Genomic DNA, 21,016 nt, shown 5'->3' with positions numbered 1-21,016 from the left:
AAACAAGATGAAAAGGCAGAGAAATACCCAACAGGTAAAGGAACAAGAAAAATGCCCACCAAGTCAAACAAAAGAGGAGGAGATAGGGCATCTACCTGAAAAAGAATTTAGAATAACGATAATAAAAATGACCCAAAATCTTGAAAACAAAATGGAGTTACACATAAATAGCCTGGAGACAAAGATTGAGAATATGCAAGAAATGTTTAATAAGGACCTAGAAGAAATAAAAAAGAGTCAAATAAAAATGAGTAATGCAATAAATGAGATCAAAAACACTCTGGAGGGAACCAAGAGTAGAATAAATGGGGACAGAAGATAGGATAAGTGAGGTAGAAGATAAAATGGTGGAAATAAATGAAGCAGAGAGGAAAAAAGAAAAAAGAATCAAAAGAAATGAGGACACCCTCAGGGACCTCTGGGACAATGTGAAACACCCCAATATTCGAATCATAGGAGACCCAGAAGAAGAAGACAAAAAGAAAGGCTATGAGAAAATACTCGAGGAGATAACAGCTGAAAACTTCCCTAAAATGGGGAAGGAAATAGCCACCTAAGTCCAAGAAACCCAGAGAGTCCCAAACAGGACAAACCCAAGGCGAAACACCCCAAGACACATATTAATCAAATTAACAAAGATCAAACACAAAGAACAAATATTAAAAGCAGCAAGGGAGAAACAACAAATAACACACAAAGGGATTCCCATAAGGATAACAGCTGATCTCTCAATAGAAACCCTTCAGGCCAGAAGGGAATGGCAGGACATACTTAAAGTAATGAAAGAGAATAACCTACAACCCAGATTACTGTACCCAGCAAGGATCTCATTCAGATATGAAGGAAAATTCAAAAGCTTTACAGACAAGCAAAAGCTGAGAGAATTCAGCACCACCAAACCAGCTCTTCAACAAATGCTAAAAGATCTTCTCTAGACAGGAAACACAGAAAGGTTGTATAAACGTGAACCCAAAACAAAGTAAATGGCCGGGACCACACCTATCAATAATTACCTTAAATGTAAATGGGTTGAATGCCCCAACCAAAAGACAAAGACTGGCTGAATGGATACAAAAACAAGACCCCTATATATGCTTCTACAAGAGACCCACCTCAAAACAAGGTACACGTACAGACTAAAAGTGAAGGGCTGGAAAAAAATATTTCACGCAAACGGAGACCAAAAGAAAGCAGGAGTCGCAATACTCATATCACGTAAAATAGACTTTCAAATAAAGGCTGTGAAAAGAGACAAAGAAGGACACTACATAATGATCAAAGGATCAATCCAAGAAGAAGATATAACAATTATAAATATATATGCACCCAATATAGGAGCACCGCAATATGTAAGGCAAACGCTAACGAGTATGAAAGAGGAAATTAATAGTAACACAATAGTGGGAGACTTTAATACCCCACTCACAACTATGGATAGATCAACTAAACAGAAAATTAACAAGGAAACACAAACATTAAATGACACAATGGACCAGCTAGATCTAACTGATATCTATAGGACATTTCACCCCAAAACAATCAACTTCACCTTTTTCTCAAGTGCACACAGAACCTTCTCCAGAAGAGATCACATCCTGGGCCATATATCTAGTCTTGGTAAATTCAAAAAAACTGAAATCATTGCAGCCATCTTTTCTGACCACAGTGCAGTAAGATTAGATCTCAATTACAGGAAAAAAATTATTAAAAATTCAAACATATGGAGGCTAAATAACATGCTTCTGAATAACCAACAAATCATAGAAGAAATCAAAAAGAAATAAAAATATGCATAGAAATGAATGAAAATGAAAACACAACAACCCAAAACCTATGGGACACTGTAAAAGCAGTGCTAAGGGGAAGATTCATAGCATTACAGGCCTACCTCAAGAAACAAGAAAAAAGTCAAATAAATAACCTAACTCTACACCTAAAGCAACTAGAGGAGGAAGAAATGAAGAACCCCAGGGTTAGTAGAAGGAAAGAAATCTTAAAAATTAGGGCAGAAATAAATGCAAAAGAAACTAAAGAGACCATAGCAAAAATCAACAAAGCTAAAAGCTGGTTTTTAAAAAAAGTAAACAAAACTGACAAACCATTAGCAAGACTCATTAAGAAACAAAGGGAGAAGAACCAAAGTAACAAAATTAGAAATGAAAATGGAGAGATCACAACAGACAACACTGAAATACAAAGGATCATAAGAGACTACTACCAGCAGCTCTATGACAATAAAATGGACAACTTGGAAGAAATGGACAAATTCTTAGAAAAGTATAACTTTCCAAAACTGAGCCAGAAAGAAATAGAAGATCTTAACAGACCCATCACAAGCAAGGAAATCGAAACTGTAATCAGAAACCTTCCAGCAAACAAAAAGCCCAGGACCAGATGGCTTCACAGCTGAATTCTACCAAAAATTTAGAGAAGAGCTAACACCCATCTTACTCAAACTCTTCCAGAAAATTGCAGAAGAAGGTAAACTTCTAAACTCATTCTACGACGCCACCATCACCCTAATTCCAAAACCAGACAAAGATGCCACAAAAAAAGAAAACGATAGGCCGATATCACTGATGAACACAGATGCAAAAATCCTTAACAAAATTCTAGCAAACAGAATCCAACAACATATTAAAAAAATCATACACCATGACCAAGTGGGCTTTATCCCAGGAATGCAAGGATTCTTTAATATCCACAAATCAATCAATGTAATACACCACATTAACAAATTGAAAGATAAAAACCATATGATTATCTCAACAGATGCAGAGAAAGCCTTTGACAAAATTCAACACCCATTTATGATTAAAACTCTCTGGAAAGCAGGAATAGAAGGAACATACCTCAACATAATAAAAGCTATATGTGACAAACCCACAGCAAGCATTACCCTCAATGGTGAAAAAGTGAAAGCATTTCCCCTAAAATCAGGAACAAGACAAGGGTGCCCACTCTCACCACTCCTATTCAACATAGTTTTGGAAGTTTTGGCGATAGCAATCAGAGCAGAAAAAGAAGTAAAAGGAATCCAGATAGGAAAAGAAGAAGTGAAACTCTCGCTGTTTGCAGATGACATGATCCTCTACCTAGAAAACCCTAAAGACTCTACCAGAAAATTACTAGAGCTAATCAACGAATATAGTAAAGTTGCAGGATATAAAATTAACACACAGAAATCCCTTGCATTCCTATACACTAACAATGAGAAAACAGAAGGAGAAATTAAGGAAACAATACCATTCACCATTGCAACAAAATGAATAAAGTACTTAGGAGTATATCTACCTAAAGAAACAAAAGACCTATACATAGAAAACTATAAAATAATGATGAAAGAAATCAAAGAGGACACAAACAGATGGAGAAACATACTGTGTTCATGGATTGGAAGAATCAATATTGTCAAAATGGCTATACTACCCAAAGCAATCTATACATTCAATGCAATCCCTGTCAAGCTACCAATGGTATTTTTCACAGAACTAGAACAAATAATGTCACAATTTCTATGGAAATACAAAAAACCTCGAATAGTCAAAGTAATCTTGAGAGAGAAGAATGGAACTGGAGGAATCAACCTGCCTGACTTCAGACTCTACTACAAAGCCACAGTCATCAAGACAGTATGGTACTGGCACAAAGACAGAAATATAGATCAATGGAACAGAATAGAAAGCCCAGAGATAAATCCACGAACCTATGGACACCTTATCTTCGACAAAGGAGGCAAGGATATACAATAGAAAAAAGACAACCTCTTTAACAAGTGGTGCTGGGAAAACTGGTCAACCACTTGTAAAAGAATGAAACTAGAACACTTTCTAATACCATACACAAAAATAAACTCAACATGGATTAAAGATCTAAATGTAAAACCAGAAACTATAAAACTCCTAGAGGAGAACATAGGCAAAACACTCTCCGACATAAATCACAGCAGGATCCTCTATGACCCACCTCCCAGAATATTGGGAATAAAAGCAAAAATAAACAAATGGGATCTAATGAAACTTAAAAGCTTTTGCAAAACAAAGGAAACTATAAGCAAGGTGAAAAGACAGCCCTCAGATCGGGAGAAAATAATAGCAAACGAAGCAACAGACAAAGGATTAATCCTCAAAAATATACAAGCAACTCCTGCAGCTCAATTCCAGAAAAATAAATGACCCAATCAAAAAATGGGCCAAAGAACTAAACACATTTCTCCAAAGAAGACATACAGATGGCTTACAAACACATGAAAAGATGCTCAACATCATTCATTATCAGAGAAATGCAAATCAAAACCACAATGAGGTACCATTACACGCCAGTCAGGATGGCTGCTCTCCAAAAGTCTACAAGCAATAAATGCTGGAGAGGGTGTGGAGAAAAGGGAACCCTCTTACACTGTTGGTGGGAATACAAACTAGTACAGCCGCTATGGAGAACAGTGTGGAGATTTCTTAAAATACTGGAAATAGAACTGCCATATGACCCAGCAATCCCACTTCTGGGCATACACATTGAGGAAACAAGATCTGAAAGAGACATGTGCACCCCAATGTTCATCACAGCACTGTTTATAATAGCCAGGACATGGAAGCAGCCTAGATGCCCATCAGCAGATGAATGAATAAGGAAGCTGTGGTACAGATACACCATTCAATATTACTCAGTCATTAAAAAGAATTCATTTGAATCAGTTCTAATGAGATGGATGAAACTGGAGCCCATTATACAGAGTGAAGTAAGCCAGAAAGATAAAGACCATTACAGTATACTAACACATATATATGGAATTTAGAAAGATGGTAACGATAACCCTATATGCAAAATCAGAAAAAGAGACACTGATGTACAGAACAGGCTTTTGGACTCTGTGGGAGAAGGCAAGGGTGGGATGTTTCGAGAGAACAGCATCGAAACATGTATATCAGCTAGGGTGAAACAGATCACCAGCCCAGGTTGGATGCATAAGACAAGTGCTCGGGCCTGGTGCACTGGGAGGACCCAGAGGGATCGGGTGGAGAGGAAGGTGGGAGGGGGGACCGGGATGGGGAATACATGTAAATCCATGGCTGATTCATGTCAATGTATGACAAAAACCACTACAATACTGTAAAGTAATTAGCCTCCAACTAATAGAAATAAATGAAAAATAAATAAATAAAAATTTAAAAAAAGGAAGCTGTGGTACATATACACTATGGAATATTACTCAGCCATTAAAAAGATTTCATTTGAATCAGTTTTAATGAGATGGATGAAACTGGAGTCCATTATACAGAATGAAGTAAGCCAGAAAGATAAAGTAGACTAACGTATATATACGGAATTTAAAAAGATGGTAATGATAACCCTATATGCAAAACAGAAAAAGAGACAGAGATGTACAGAACAGACTTTTGGTCTCTGTGGGAGAGGGAGAGGGTGGAATGTTCTGAGAGAATTGCACTGAAACAAGTACACTATCAAGCGTGAAACAGATCGCCAGCCCAGGTTTGATGCATGAGACAAGTGCTCAGGGCTGGTGCACTTGGAAGACCCAGAGGGATGGGATGGGGAGGGAGGCAGGAGGGGGGATTGGGATGGGGAACACATGTAAATCCATGGCTGACTCATGTCCATGTATGGCAAAAACCACTAAAATATTGTAAAGTAATTAGCCTCCAACTAATAAAAATAAATGGAAAAAAAAAAGAAAGAGATAAAATAAATAATTAATTAAGCAAATGAAAAACAAAAAACATCAGATCAGATAACTAACCTGCTTTTTTTTTGAGATATCTCTGATAGACGTCTTTCTGTTCTACTCTAGTTTGGTACTCTCTGGGCTTGCTATATAGTATCATCTTGATATTTCTCCTATGACCATCAGGTGTTGGAACTCCTATTTCTTGGATCCCATGTTGCCTTTTTCCTTGTTTTATTTCTCCTCTGCTGGAGATACATCTTACAGTATTTGAGAAAGGGTGAATCGACTGCAATTTTTTTTGAGACACTTCAAAGTCAAAACTCACCTGAGTGACACTTTGGCTGAGTAAAGTACTATAGATTGAAACTAACTTTCCAATCATAATTTCTAGTGTTGCTAATCATAAGTCATATAATCATCCATTGAATATGACCAGTATTTTCTGTTTAGAAGGTTATCAGACCTCCTTTTCATCTCTGATGATCTGAAATTACTTGCTGATCTTTATGTAGACAGATCTCTTTTCACAGTGCCTATAAAAACTCATTTTCCTTTACTTCTGGGGAATTTCCTTGTACTATTTCTTAGATACTTTTCTCCCCTCATTTTTCCTATTCTTTCTTTCTTCAAAAAGATACTTCTCCTCCAGTATCATTTCCCCAATTTAAAAATCTCCTTTCCTCTATTTTCCATAACTCTAAATTTACATTCTATATCTGATATTTATCTACTTTCACTTCTCTTATACTGATTTTGTTTTACTTCTGCTATAAAAAAATTGATATTTAAGACAATTTAAAATTTTTGCAATAGTCCTTCTTATAATCTCTTATTTCATGGATGCAATATAATTTTACCTGTTGAAATTTACATTTTCTTCTGTTATCTGCACTATTACTTTTGACTTTCTCTATCTAGTTGTTTGGGTCTTTGTCTAATTTTCAGAGGGTTTCTTCATGTGATTGGTATTCCTCGGCTCTCTATTTCCCAGGTAGCTCAGCTGGTAAAGAATTCTCCTGCAATGCAGGAGACCCTGGTTTCATTCCTGGGTCAGGAAGAATCCTGGAGTAGGGATAGGCTCCCCACTCCAGTATTCTTGCCTGGAGAATTCCATGCACAGAGGAGTCTGGCGAGCTATATAGTCCATGGGGTCGCCGAGTTGGACACGACCAAGCACAGCACAGCAGTAATAATAATTATACACAAATATACTTACAGAGTCCTTATTGAGTGCCAAGTATTGGTAAGTGCCATATATACATGTGTACCCTTCCTCCCTCCCGTCCTTCTTTCCATTCACCCTCCCTCCCTCCTGTTCTGATTCCTACAACCCCATAAAGTAGTAATGATACCCTGAGGATGTTATATAGCTAGTGAGTGGAGAAGTCAATATTTGAACCCCAGGGACCTGGTTTCAAAGTATGAGGTCTTAACAACTATGTTACTACTGCCTGTCAAAAAGAAATGAAAAGGTGATGGGAAGCCAAGCATTTAGGTGCAAGACTACTGGATAGGTGGCCCTTCCAATGTAGTGACAGCAGGCTAGTTTTGGGGTCCTTTTTTGTTGTTGGTGGTGGTGTTAGGAGACACAAAAATTTAAGTAGCTTAGGTCTTTTTTCTTGGTCAGGCCATTTTCCTAGAGAGGAATCCTAAAAACTCCTACCTGAGGAACATAATGGCTTCCTGAATCTTGGTGGAGTGATGTTGATTCCATTTTTCAGAACGTAGACTTTTCCTGACTGCTGTTTGCAGCATGATGTCTAATTCCTACCTTTATGAACCCTGTACTTGGATGCAATCTAAAAAATTACAAAATGATCTCTCTTTGTTTTCAAGGCAAACCATTCAATATAACAGTAATCCAAGTCTATGCCCAGAGCAGTAATGCTGAAGAAGCTGAAGTTGAACGGTTCCATGAAGATCTACAAGACCTTCTAGAACTAACACCCAAAAAAGATGTCCTTTTCATTATAGGGGACTGGAATGTAAAAGTAGGAAGTCAAGAAACACCTGGAGTAACAGGCAAATTTGGCCTTGGAGTACAAAACAAAGCAGGGCAAAGAATAACAGAGGTTTGCCAAGAGAGCGCACTGGTCACAGCAAACGCCCTCTTCCAACAACACAAGAGAAGACTACACATGGACATCACCAGATGGTCAATATGGAAATCAGGCTGATTATATCCTTTGCAGCCAAAGATGGAGAAGCTCTACTCTATACGGTCAGCAAAAAGACTGGGAGCTGACTGTGGCTTAGATCATGAAGTCCTTATTGCCAAATTCAAACTTAAATTGAAGAAAGTAGGGAAAACTGCCAGACCATTCAGGTATGACTTAAATCAAATCCCTTACAATTATACAGTAAAAGTGACAAATAGATTCAAGGGATTAGATCTGATAGACAGAGTGCCTGAAGAAATATGGACGGAGGTTCGGGACATTGTACAGGAGGCAGTGATCAAGACCATCCCCAAGAAAAAGAAATGCAAAAAGGCAAAATGGTTGTCTGAGGAGGCCTCACAAATAGCTGAGAAAAGAAGCGAAAGGCAAAGGAGAAAAGGAAAGATATACTCATATGAATGCACAGTTTCAAAGAATAGCAAGAAGAGATTAGAAAGCCTTCCTCAGTGACCAGTGCAAAGAAATAGAGGAAAACAATGGAATAGGAAAGACTAGATATCTCTTCAAGAAAATTAGAGATACCAAGGGAACATTTCATGCAAAGATGGGCTCAATAAAGAACAGAAATGGTATGGACCTAACAGAAGCAGAAGAGATTAAGAAGAGGTGGCAAGAATATACAGAAGAACTATACAAGAAAGATCTTCACGACCCAGATAACCATGATGGTGTAATCACTCACCTAGAGCCAGACATTCTGGAATGTGAAGTCAAGTGGGCCTTAGGAGGCATCACTACAAACAAAGCTAGTGGAGGTGATGGAATTCCAGTTGAGCTATTTCAAATCGTAAAAGATGATGCTGTGAAAGTGCTGCACTCAATATGTCAGCAAATTTGGAAAACTCAGCAGTGGCCACAGGACTGGCAAAGGCCAGTTTTCATTCCTATCCCAAAGAAAGGCAAAGCCAAAAAAATGTTTAAACTACCACTTAATTGCACTCATCTCACACACTAGCAAAGTAATGCTCAAAATTCTCCAAGCCAGGCTTCAACAGTACATGAACCATAAACTTCCAGATGTTCAATCTGGAGTTAGAAAAGGCAGAGAAACCAAAGATCAAATTGCCAACATTTGTTGGATCATGAAAAAAGCAAGAGAGTTCCAGAAAAACATCTACTTCTGCTTTATTGACTACGCCAAAGCCTTTGACTGTGTGGATTACAACAAACTGTGGAAGATTCTTCAAGAGATGGGAATACCAGACCACCTGACCTGCTTCCTGAGAAATCTGTATGCAGGTCAAGAAGCAACAGTTAGAACTGGGCATGGAACAACAGACTGGTTCCAAATTGGGAAAGGAGTATGTTAAGGCTGCATATTGTCACCTGGCTTATTTAACTTATATGCAGAGTACATTATGCAAAATGCTGGGCTGGATGAAGCACAAGCTGGAATCAAGATTGCCAAGTGAAATATCAATAATCTCAGATATGCAGAAGACACCATCCTTATGGCAGAAAGCGAAAAAGAACTAAACAGCTTCTTGATGAAAGTGAAAGAGGAAAGTGAAAAAGCTGACTTAAAATTCAACATTCAGAAAACTAAGATCATGGCATCCCATCCCATCACTTCATGGCAAACAGATGCGTGAACAATGGAAACAGTGACAGACTTTATTCTTTTGGGCTCCAAAATTACTGCAAAAGGTGACTGCCGCCACGAAATTAAAAGACGCTTGCTCCTTGGAAGAAAAGCTATGACCAACCTAGACAGCATATTAAAAAGCAGAGAGATTACTTTGTCAGCAAAGGTCCATCTGGTCAGAGCTATGGTTTTTCCAGTAGTCGTGTATAGATGTGAAAGTTGGACTATAAAGAAAGCTGAGTGCCAAAGAATTGATGCTTTTGAACTGTGGTGTTGGGGGAAGACTCTTGAGAGTTCCTTGGACTGCAAGGAGATCCAGCCAGTCCATCCTAAAGGAGATCAGTCCTGGGTGTTCATTGGAAGGACTGATGTTGAAGCTGAAACTCCAATACTTTGGCCACCTGATGTGAAGAACTGACTCACTACAAAAGACCCTGATGCTGGGAAAGGGTGAAGATGGGAGAAGGGGACGACAGAGGATGAGATGGTTGGATGGCATCACCGACTCAATGGATATGAGTTTGAGTAAGCTTCGGAAGTTGGTGATGGGAGCCTGGCATGCTGCAGTCCATGGAGTCACAAAGAGTCGGAAAGACTAAGCGACTCAACTGAGCTGTGAACCTTGTGCCCTTGGATCAAGAGTCTCTTTTCATAAACTCTTCTCAAAATAAACTTCACTCCAGTATCCTGATGGGGTAGGGTAAGAGAAGTGGGTGGCTGCTTGGGTTGGAAAAAGGGAACTATAAACTTTCAATCAGTCCTCCAGATTTCAGCCCCATCCTAACTCTTTGCCTTTAGAAGTACCTGATACTTCTATTTCCAGACTGTCTATAGATTTATATCAGTAATTGGTCCTTTGCTTGCAGCAAATCAGCACAGCAGAGAAAACTGATATTGATATCCAAGTCAGTTATAACTCAGACATGTGTTTTTCATCTTGCAGAACTTTTTGACACTTGTGGTCATATGACACTTATGACCACACTTATGTAGTCACCCCTCCCAAGTTTTTGTCATTGTAGGTTTTGTCATTTAAAATTTTTTCACTCTCATATTTGGTAAGAGAGCAGAGAAAAAGGCATGTGTTTAATATACAGTGTTACACCACATGTGCTTAACTAATATTAAATAAAACAAGATCTCAATTCTGTCCAGTGTAATATCTACTACTGAATCCTTACATGCAAAATGTCATATAAACAGAATGTTTATTTTTATTACTTGAAAAGTGGCAGCATACATATATGAAATGAAATCAGCACAAAAATATGATTAGAAACCTTCAGCTAGAAAAATCACATATCTTATAGGAATAAATTATTTAATAGCCTTAGTATTCTAGTAAGTCAGTATTTATATCCAACACAGAATAGTTGTTTGAGCTTTCAAACTCACAAAGCAACAAAATTTCCACATATATAATCTAAAGACAATATATGAATTACATTGAAGCAGTCACATTGTAATGAAAAGCTAATCAAGATGAAAATTTCTCTCCATACTCTTGGTATGCACCTTAAATGACTATTGTTTAAAAAACACATTGTATCTGATTATCATTTCTATACAGCTACAGTTTTAATATCATATGAATTTCTTTTTTCACATAAAGTATCTTTTATACTAAAGAAATTTAGGCAATATATTATTATCTAAACTGGAAGACAAACCTACTTTTCTGCAACCCACCCTATCCCAGCCCCTAATCCCACTGCAACTAAGGAAACATTGAAACTGAGCATGTCTTCACCATATGCTTACCGAGTGAAAACATAAACACATACCTTGGTCCTGGTGGGACCTTTGTTCTGTCTTCTCTCATTCCACACAAAGGCAATGGCAGCCATAAAGTGAACACCATGATTCATTGAAATGGGCCCCAATAATTCTAGGATCTGCTGCCTCAAGTTCTAAAAAAATTTGAGCAAATTACAAGTGCATTAAAAATTATGAAAGCATTAATAACTGGACGGCACTTTTAGTTTTTCTTGGAAGAATATATAGAACTTGTATATTTTACCACCTAAATCATGATAGTGAAGAGAAGTGAAAGTCACTTAGTTGTGTCCCACTCTTTGGGGCCCCATGGACTATGTAGTCCATGCAATTCTCCAAGCCAGAATACTGGAGTGGTTAGCCGTTCCCTTCTCCAGGGGATCTTCCCAACCCAGGGATCGAACCTAGGTCTCCAGCATTGCAGGCGGATTCTTTACCAGCTGAGCCACCAGGGAAGCCCAAGAATACTGGAGTGGTAGATAATGGTGTCCGTGGTAAATAATGGTGGAGGAAAGTTTAATAATGTTAAGAGATGCAACCATGGTCATTTTAAGTCAAGAGAAAAAAAATAGCCTCTAACAATTTAATCCAAATATTAAAATAAACCATCAGTTTGTTTAAATTTTCTATTGATTTCCAGCCTTCCTTCACAGTGCCAGGTGTGCTCCCATGACTCCCAGGTCTCGGAAGTCAGATCTGGAGTAATATTAGGTAATTGAGGGATATCAATTTGATGACTTGCCATAGCAAACATGCTCTTAAATATTCACATAATTTCCCTCTAAATATAAAGAAAAAACTTTGGGAAACATCTGAAAGTATAAGAAGAAAAAATTTTTTTGAATCAACCATTAACTTCATCATCCTGAGATAATCATTATTAGCTCATGAATTTTCTTTATTCCTTCTTCTGCAGATAATTTTTTACATAATTAGAAATACAATATTTGTTCAATTATATAAAATTCCTGTTTTACTAAACTTTTAAGCACTTTCCATTGACTAAGAATTCTTCAAAACCATGATTATTAGTGGCGACATGGCAAATAGATGGGGAAATAGTGGAAACAGTGGTTGACTTTATTTTTCTGGGCTCCAAAATCACTGCAGATGGTGACTGCAGCCATGAAATTAAAAGACGCTTACTCCTTGGAAGGAAAGTTATGACCAACCTAGACAGCATATTAAAAAGCAGAGACATCACTTTGTCAACAAAGGTTCATCTAGTCAATGCTATGGTTTTTCCAGTGGTCATGTATGGATGTGAGAGTTGGACTGTGAAGAAAGTTGAGCACCGAAGAATTGATGCTTTTGAACTGTGGTGCTGGAGAAGATTCTTGAGAGTCCCTTGGATTGCAAGGAGATCCAACCAGTCCATCCTAAAGGAGATCAGTCCTGGGTGTTCATTGGAAGGACTGATGTTGAAGCTGAAACTCCAATACAGTGACCACCTGATGAGAAGGGCTGACTCATTTGAAAAGACCCTGATGCTGGGGGGGATTGAGGGCAGGAGGAGAAGGGGATGACAGAAGATGAGATGGTTGGATGGCATCACCAACTCAATAGACATGGGTTTGAGTGGACTCCAGGAGACGGTGATGGACAGGGAGGCCTGGTGTGCTGCGGTTCATGGGGTCGCAAACAGTCGGACATGACTGAGTGACTGAACTGAACTGAATGTAACACTGAGTAAATAAGTTACTTAACCGTTCCCTACTGTTTAGATCTCTTTTTTTCTGCCATTAAATAAGGCTACAATGGTGGTGATTTAGCCGCTAAGTCGTGTGTGACTCTTGTGACCCCATGGAGTGTAGCCTGCCAGGCTCCTCTGTCCAGGGGATTCTCCACGCAAGAATACTGGAGTGGGTTGCCATTTCCTTCTCCAAGAGACCTTCCTGACCCAGGAATTGAACCTGGGTCTCCTGCATTGCAGGCAGATTCTTTACTGACTGAGCAATGAGGGAAACCCTTAATATTTATTATAAATAAAGCTATAATAAATATTATACATATTTACATAATTTTGATTATTTTAGAATTAATTACTAAAGAAGATGACTAGGTCAAAAACTATGTAACTTAAAGATCTCTGTACATATTGCTAAAACTATTTTCCAGGAGAGATTTGCATATTAAAATGTCAGCTTGAAATGTTCTAAAAAAGGAGTAAAGTAATAACATGTATGACTGAATCTCAATAATATCATGTCACATGAAAGGTGTTAGACACAAAAGACCAAATAATGTATAATTTCTTTTTTACAGGAATTGGCCTGAAAAAAGCAAATTGATATACAGAGAAAACAGATTAAGGGTTGATGGTGGTTAGGGGTGGGACCCAAGTGCCTGCAGATGGGCATGAAGAATCTTTTTGTGGTGATAGCTATGTTCTAACATTAGATTGTGGTGAGAGTACTGCAGCACTTTAAATTTACTTAAAAAAAAAAATGTATTATATATGCTTAAAAAGTGATTTTTTTAATGTCGTTTCAAGAAAATAGTTAAAATTACTTGATAACTAATTACACAATCCATGCAGACTATCATAAATACTACTCAAATTATTCACAAATTTGGAACATAATCTCTAGGAGAGGTGTCAAATAGACTCTTGAGCTCCAAGGGTGAAGTGTGAATTATCTAACCTTTGTGGCTCCAAGGTTAATAGTGGTAACAGAGGCAGATGCAGCAATGGTCATTTTTTCTGAAGAATCGGCCTGATGCAGCACGCTCCAAAGCAGTGTCACTGAGGACATAATCATGTGAAGGATCGAGAGGATTCCACTGCGGGCTTCAAACAGGTGTTTGTGATCTACATTGACCAAAAGCTATCAAAGTCAGGGGAAAAAGAAACATATCATTTACTGAGGTTTACAAATGGGGACTTATTAGGCCTCACAGTCTTTAAAAACCAGTCAAATATTTGTGCAGTCTCACTTGGTGATATTGTGTAGTAGGATCCAACAAACAGTAGTGGATAATGGCTGTGATCCCTTCCAAAAGGGTAAGAATCATATCTGGTGGGATAATTGATGCCATCCACAGAGACCTGAAAGAAGATGTATCCATGTGAACACAAGTTCTGTGAACAAGAAGTTTGTTTCATCAATAATAAATGTCCAGCATGTGCTAAGCACACAGTAAGGGCTCAATAAATATTATATAAATAAATGACTAAATAAATAAATTAGGAGCTTTTATATCCTCATCTAATAAAACAAGTGTGACATATTAAATGTACTAAAGTTCTTTTGGGATAACAAATTCTAAACAAAATAAATAAATACAGCCAGTTTTCTTATTTCCAGTACCTGAGCTCACACAGGAGATAAACCAGACACTAGTCTATTAAACACCTGGATAAATTTTGACAGATTAATTTTGAATATGGCCTGGGGATACAGATAAAATTCGACACCAAACAATGAAAATTCAAAATAAGAAGTAAAATCAGATGGGAAAAGAATTATTTATAATTTTAATTTTAGTGTGACATTAACTTGCACTTAGATCAACACATCAGATAAACCAAGGAAACCCTTTGCAAGGCTTTCTGCTACTTTTGCCGGCTCAGTCAAGAAGGGCATCAAAATTAATTTCAGTTCTGTGGAGAAAAAAAAAGTCTTGTTTATCTATTCCTTCTGTTTTCTATTTTTGATTCTTTTATGGATATTCTTCCTCAATTTTCTTTATGAAAATAACATACTATGTGTAACCTAACAATAACCTCTAATTTATTTACCCAAATTGCAACTGACTTTCTAGATGATGAAGTGGTCATACATGTAAAAAATGTCAATAATGACAAAATTAAACATAAATTCTTACCTACTATCAGATAATCCTGTTTCATATTTGTACTGTTGAATTAAATTATCTAAATTTCTACAAAGCTGTAGTGTCACAGAAACAACCACTCTCTGGAGAACTTTTCCCATGTAAGGCAGAGTAGATGTGATCAAACCAATCCACTGTGGGTGCATCTTACAGGCACAGTGTTGATGTAAAGCTCGTATCACCGCACAAAGGAACATGCCTTGAGACGTGATTGGCTGGGCATGCAAATACTGAAGAGAAGTCATGGGCTGATGGGGACTGATGTGCTCCAGATCAGACACCACAAAATCAAAACCTGTTTCATTCTCTTCAGGGATAGTCATTACCCTGTGTTCAAGAACAATGAGCCTCTGAAGCACTTTGAGAAGCTGTGACTGGAGTGTGCTGCCATTGTCAAATTCATCTTCGGAGAAATTGATCAGGCTGTCCTCTGAGAAACCTTCTTCCACAGCAATCATGTTCTTACCTGCTATCTTTTCACTGTGCCATTTCTGAGCACTAAAGATAGATGACAGCAAACAGTGAAGAATCACTTTCTGAACTTTGCACTTAGATAACATATCAGAGATAAAACTAGGGAAACCTTTTGCTGAGCTTTCTATGACTTTTGCCAGCTCGGTGAAGAGGAGTGTCAAAATTTCAATGCTCATCATCTGCATGTTTCGATTGCCTATTAAATCTTGTGCTGTAACCTTGACATGAGTTGGGTAATGGCTACGCATATAATACAAACAGAGAGAAATAAGGATTTCTATGTACATAGAACTCCGGAAGTTATGATTTGAGTCCACTGGAATGTGACTATAAAAATCTTTGCCCATAACAGAAATCCGGTGTCTGGCCAAAAGATTCTGAAGCAGAGACAACTGAGGCGTATATGCGTTATTTACACTAGTGGTTGAAATGGCATTTACAAAAGCAATGGGGTTAGTTTTCAAGATGGCCTTAATGGCAGAAAAAGCATACAGAGTTCTGGATGAATCGTACAACTGGAGATACAAAAGCACATGTTGATAGAGAGGATGGATGTTGAAATTGGGAGATTTTCGTGATCCTGGAGAACCCATGTCACTCTCAATTTCAGAAATTTCTCCCTCTCCGCAGCTATACCAGTTCTCTAAATCTAGACCATCACTGAAGAAAACACTGGTCTGCTTGAGTTTTTCATTTGAAGTTTTCTTTTTGTCATCATCCTTTTTTCTGGCAAGTTTTACTTTAGGTTTTGCTCCCGGTTGTTTACCTGACTCCTTTACAATTGTTTCTTTCTCGGAGACTTTTTCTGATAATTTTTCTTTGAAGCTGAACTGAATGCTACTGTGACTTCTCTGTCGAGATCTGGTTTCTGTGGAAGCAACAGAAGAGTCGTGGAAAGTCTGTGCGGTTCCTGAAATACAAGGTGAGGAGCTGTTTCTGGAAATTCCATTTGGCACACACTCACAGCTTCCCTCTGTGGACACAGACAGAAACTGAGAACCGTCGTCATTCAGCACAGCACTCTGGCTCTGCTGAGCAGGCTGATCTTCGTTGCTAGTCACCTCCTCGCCTGGATCCACATCACTGTCCTTCGGGGGCAGCCCTTCAATTTCTGACTGAGATGTCACTGAGGCAGATTCCGCTTCGAGGCCACTGACAACTTTACATATCAGGTCAAAGACCACCTGCTGAACATCATCATCTGGGGAGCCGGCGCTTGGCGCCTGGGAATCATCCTGTGCAGTCACGGTCTCAGGATCGGCTTCGTAACTCAGGTTGTCCCCAGCAGAGGACTGAGAACATCCCGAGTCCGACCTCTGAAGTATTTCTATCTGCTGGTCGGGCAGATCGAAATCAGACACAACCATAGGGATTGTCTCACTGCTGGTGCTTAGGAGGGACAGTCTGTCACTTAACGGATTAACAGTAAGGCTGAAGTTCTCCATTTCATCCATGGTAAGTGTCTTCTCACCGTTTCCTTTCGATGCCATGAGTTGTACTTGGCTTACTGGCAAAAAGAGTAAAGAAAAACAATACAAAATACATTAAAATAATTGAGATGTAAACCAAACAAGATTTTTTAATCACTACTTTCATTAGCTACTTATATTTTTCTATTAAAATGTTTGTTAATGTTAGACCTTTTAAGTTAGAAAATTACGTAGATGACTATTAGAATTTAAAGACAACTCAACATTAGAAGGCCTATTATTCAACTGAATTAAACAACACAGCACATTTAACAGAGATAAAATATAAAACATTGCCCTTATCCCCAAATATGACATTCTTTTTAAATAGTTCGGTATATAGTTAATATATAAATACATAATCTCCTTGATTTTAACAAAATTCAACAAGCATTTATAAATTATCTAGTTTGAGTAAGGCCCTAAATGAGAAGAGGATGAGGAGTTTTAAAACGAATAGGGATCACAAATACCCATTTCTGTGCTTTTGGGGGAGCATTTCTTCAGAGAGGGTGGAAGGCTTAGTTCCACGCAAGAAGTGCAAAGACAGAAGCTTCAAATTCAGAGAAAGCATCATGACACCACAGATGAGGTCTGAGAATGATCTCAGAGAGGTGAGAATTCAGCAGACAGGCAGGAACTATGGTGGGCAAAGTATTAATACAAAGAAGTGCTGGCGATAAGCAGAGCACAGCATGTTCTTAAGAGGATTCAGGGGAAGCTGTGGAAAGGAAGCTAGAGAGAGGAATCATGGCTCTGTAGAAACACACTCAAGATGAAGCAGGAGCACGGTTGGTTCTAACTTCACCACCTACCAGCTGTGAGACTCTGAGAAAGCCACAGCCTCATTGGTAACATGACCTTTTCATTACTGACCTTACAGGATTATTTTACAAGAGAGAGAAATGAATTTGATTCTTTTGTCCGTAAAGTACAATAATCTAAAGGGCCATTATTGGTGTATTATAGAGGGTATCATTTGACAATCTGTGAATGTCTATTAATTACTATTATTAGTAATAGTATTCTATTAATAGTAATAGCAAATATTTATCAAACATTAATCATAATAGTGAACATTCATCAAACACTTATATGCCAGTCACAGAACTACGCATGTCACTAACATGACCACGCCTAACGCTCACCATGAAGTTTTGACAGCTGGGTATCATCATCCTCATTTTACAGATGAGGGAAATGACACCTGAAACAGAAATGTGCACTAAAAGCTTACTATAGATTCCTAGTGGAGTATCAATAGAACACTGCAGGACCAGGACTATAAAGTCTACAGTATTTGCTAATACTGAAGAATGTTTCTGACCAGAGTTATGCTAATGCCTCCCCTGAAAGAGTCAGTTGATAACAGAGATCCAAGTCCTCTAAGATGGTCAGGGATGAGGTACACACTGACACACGCAAGCAGCACTATTGCATGCAGAGGGAAAAAATCAGCACATGGAGAAATTCTCACGTTTGGTTCTCTTGACAATCACTCTTGTGTGTTTGCCTCTCTATTTATTAATTTAATTCTAAATAAAGCTGTTCTAATTCCATGCGATATTCACCATTATTGCAGGAAAAGTTCTGCATGAAATGCTTGTCACTCTCTTCTCCAGGAAAACAGGGAGCCTTATTCCAGTAACGTTCCGCTTGTACTCGCTGCACTGAAACCCTCTGAGTTTTGGGATGCAGTAAGAGCAGTAACAGAGGTTCCAAAACTCTCGCGATATCATGTCTTTGTAGGACTTGGTTCAGCCAGGCTTGTCCCACAGAGCTGGTGGACCCATCGAGACTGTTAAGGCTGTCTAGCATGATGAACAGTGACCTACAATAAACACCAATAATTAAAACAAAGAACAGAATACCTACTTTAGTTTTAACACTCTAATTTTTTAAAAATTAACATTACTGTAAGTTGTGTTTCTTACTTGGAATTAACTATTCTAAAGTAACTATACTTCACAATAACTTTTGACTACAGCGTTTTAATAACCTTAATCCCCAGTTTCAGTAGATACAATGAAAGAAAGAAAAAGAAAACGAAGTCACTCGGTCATGTCCGACTCTTTGTGACCCCATGGACTGTAGCCTACCAGGCTCTTCTGTCCATGAGATTTTCCAGGCAAGAGTACTGGAGTGGGTTGCCATTTCCTTCTCCAGGGGATCTTCCCAACCCAGGGATCGAACCCGGGTCTCCCACATTGCAGGCAGATGCTTTTACCATCTGAGCCACCAAGGAAACCAAAAAGATACAATGAGAAAGAAGAAAATAGTCCTCTCTCTTTTCTTATACACTTGTATTTTTTGAAATTTCACAAGCATACATTATCTCTATAAGATAAATACTGTAAAAAAACAGAAAAAAAAAAACTTGAGAATTAGTCTGTTTTAGCGCTGTATTACTGTTCATATCACTAAATACAGCCCCTAAAGTTAACACTATTTTCATGTTCTTCTGTGCTCCTTTGCTCCCATTTTCTTTATGAGTTGAAGCCATGTGCTTAATTCAAGGAAAGACCTTCTGTGAAAGGTGTGGAGGTATGGTTTGCGATCAGAAAACCAAAGATAAAACTGGGCCATCTACTTTATCTCACGTATGATGATCTTGGGCAAATCACTTAACTTCACTGTCATGATGAGAACAGGTGGTTACTGAATTAGAGGTGGTATTTGTGAAGTACCCGGTCCCAGGGCCCAGTTTACTAGAGGGGTTCAGGAGCAGACCATTAGAGAACGGTGATGCTGCTTTATACCAGCTGAGATCCAGCAGAGCATGCATCTGATGCTGAGTGGGGCTTCAAGCATAGTTAGATTTGGGGCCGCCTTGATGAGACTTGCTGGTGAGCCTGCTATCTGATGTCAATGTATGTAAGTCTACATACATATAAATGGCATTTCCTTGGAAGTTACTGCAAATCTTATTTCTGGTGTCTGAGTCATCTATGGAGTTCAGACAAACAGTAAAACCACTCTCAGGCAGCTAACTAGATGTTTTGAATCCACAGAAGTGATCTGTCAGTATTTTAGTTGTAGATTCTAAGTCTGGTTCAGGCAAGACTGGGAATAACTGCTAGAGAAACACTTATACCATCCACTGTTTATATGAAATTTCACTGAATGTAGACTCAAGAAGGCTGCATATGTTGCTATGTTCCCGACATTTAGAATGATGCCTGGCACATAGGAGGAACTTGATGAGGTCACCCAATGAAAGGAAGGGGCACTGGGTGCTCCAGAAATACAAAGGGAAAATCGGTTAGATAAATAAAAATGCCATGCCTTTTAATACAGCTTAGATTGAAAAAATAATTTATAAATTCTCTTTACAAAATCTGCAAATTACTATCTGCTACTCCTGCCAAATTAGCCAGGGGATTAAATAAAGGAAACATTAAGATATTTTATTATAAAACCTGAATATAAGGGTCACACAATCTTGAGGGCATTAGCCCACTGTGGACCCTTTTGCCTGGCAAAGCAATAAAAGTTACTCTTTTCTACTTCGCATCCCCTCAAAAACACCTGAATATAAAATGTAACCAACCTGTCAAAAGACCGTGCAAAAGATGAGGACTTATTTATATGGAGGTCCCTTGTTAGATGCCAAAGAACTGCAAACTTTGCATGTGCTTCCATCCTTATTTTCTGAGGACAAATATGGGAGATGATTTTATTATCCATGAATATATTGAGTGATTTTTAGTAAAAAAAAAAAAAAAGTTGCTATTTAAGACAGTATTATGTTCAGTGTTCACAGTATTCTAGTACATGCTGAAATAAGCTGTATTTTTTTTATGGAAACAGAAATACATAAAATACTTAAATATATACAGAAATATTAAACCTAAAGGATCATCTCATGCTGCCATATAAGTTATTATTTAGTTTAGGTGATTAGTTTACTAGATTACTTTATAACAGGGGATGGAAAGAACTAATAATGTGCATGTTACTATATCTTGACTACAGGAAGCACTTTCCCCTTCATTTTAATATAAGTAAA

At 38.1% G+C, this 21,016-nt stretch overlaps 1 protein-coding gene across 9 annotated transcripts in view; it reads right to left on the bottom strand.

Annotated features, from left to right (window-relative positions):
- DOP1A (DOP1 leucine zipper like protein A) overlaps nucleotides 1–21,016 on the bottom strand; it is a 131,568-nt gene that overhangs the window by 27,599 nt on the left and 82,953 nt on the right. For all 9 annotated transcript variants that reach the window (XM_020878890.2, XM_020878895.2, XM_020878894.2 and 6 more), the window contains 6 exons: nucleotides 20,558–20,658; nucleotides 18,579–18,838; nucleotides 15,056–17,045; nucleotides 14,165–14,276; nucleotides 13,873–14,055; nucleotides 11,236–11,361 (listed from right to left, as the gene is read on the bottom strand). In XM_020878890.2, coding sequence (XP_020734549.2) covers nucleotides 11,236–11,361; nucleotides 13,873–14,055; nucleotides 14,165–14,276; nucleotides 15,056–17,045; nucleotides 18,579–18,838; nucleotides 20,558–20,658 — 2,772 coding nt within the window. The remainder of the gene's footprint in view (nucleotides 1–11,235; nucleotides 11,362–13,872; nucleotides 14,056–14,164; nucleotides 14,277–15,055; nucleotides 17,046–18,578; nucleotides 18,839–20,557; nucleotides 20,659–21,016) is intronic.

The sequence above is a fragment of the Odocoileus virginianus genome, chromosome 19 (genome assembly GCF_023699985.2).
Source record: "Odocoileus virginianus isolate 20LAN1187 ecotype Illinois chromosome 19, Ovbor_1.2, whole genome shotgun sequence".
Classification (NCBI taxonomy): domain Eukaryota; kingdom Metazoa; phylum Chordata; class Mammalia; order Artiodactyla; family Cervidae; genus Odocoileus; species Odocoileus virginianus.
The sequence above is the reverse complement of the archived record's forward strand: the minus strand, read 5'-3'. Positions and strand labels throughout refer to the sequence as shown.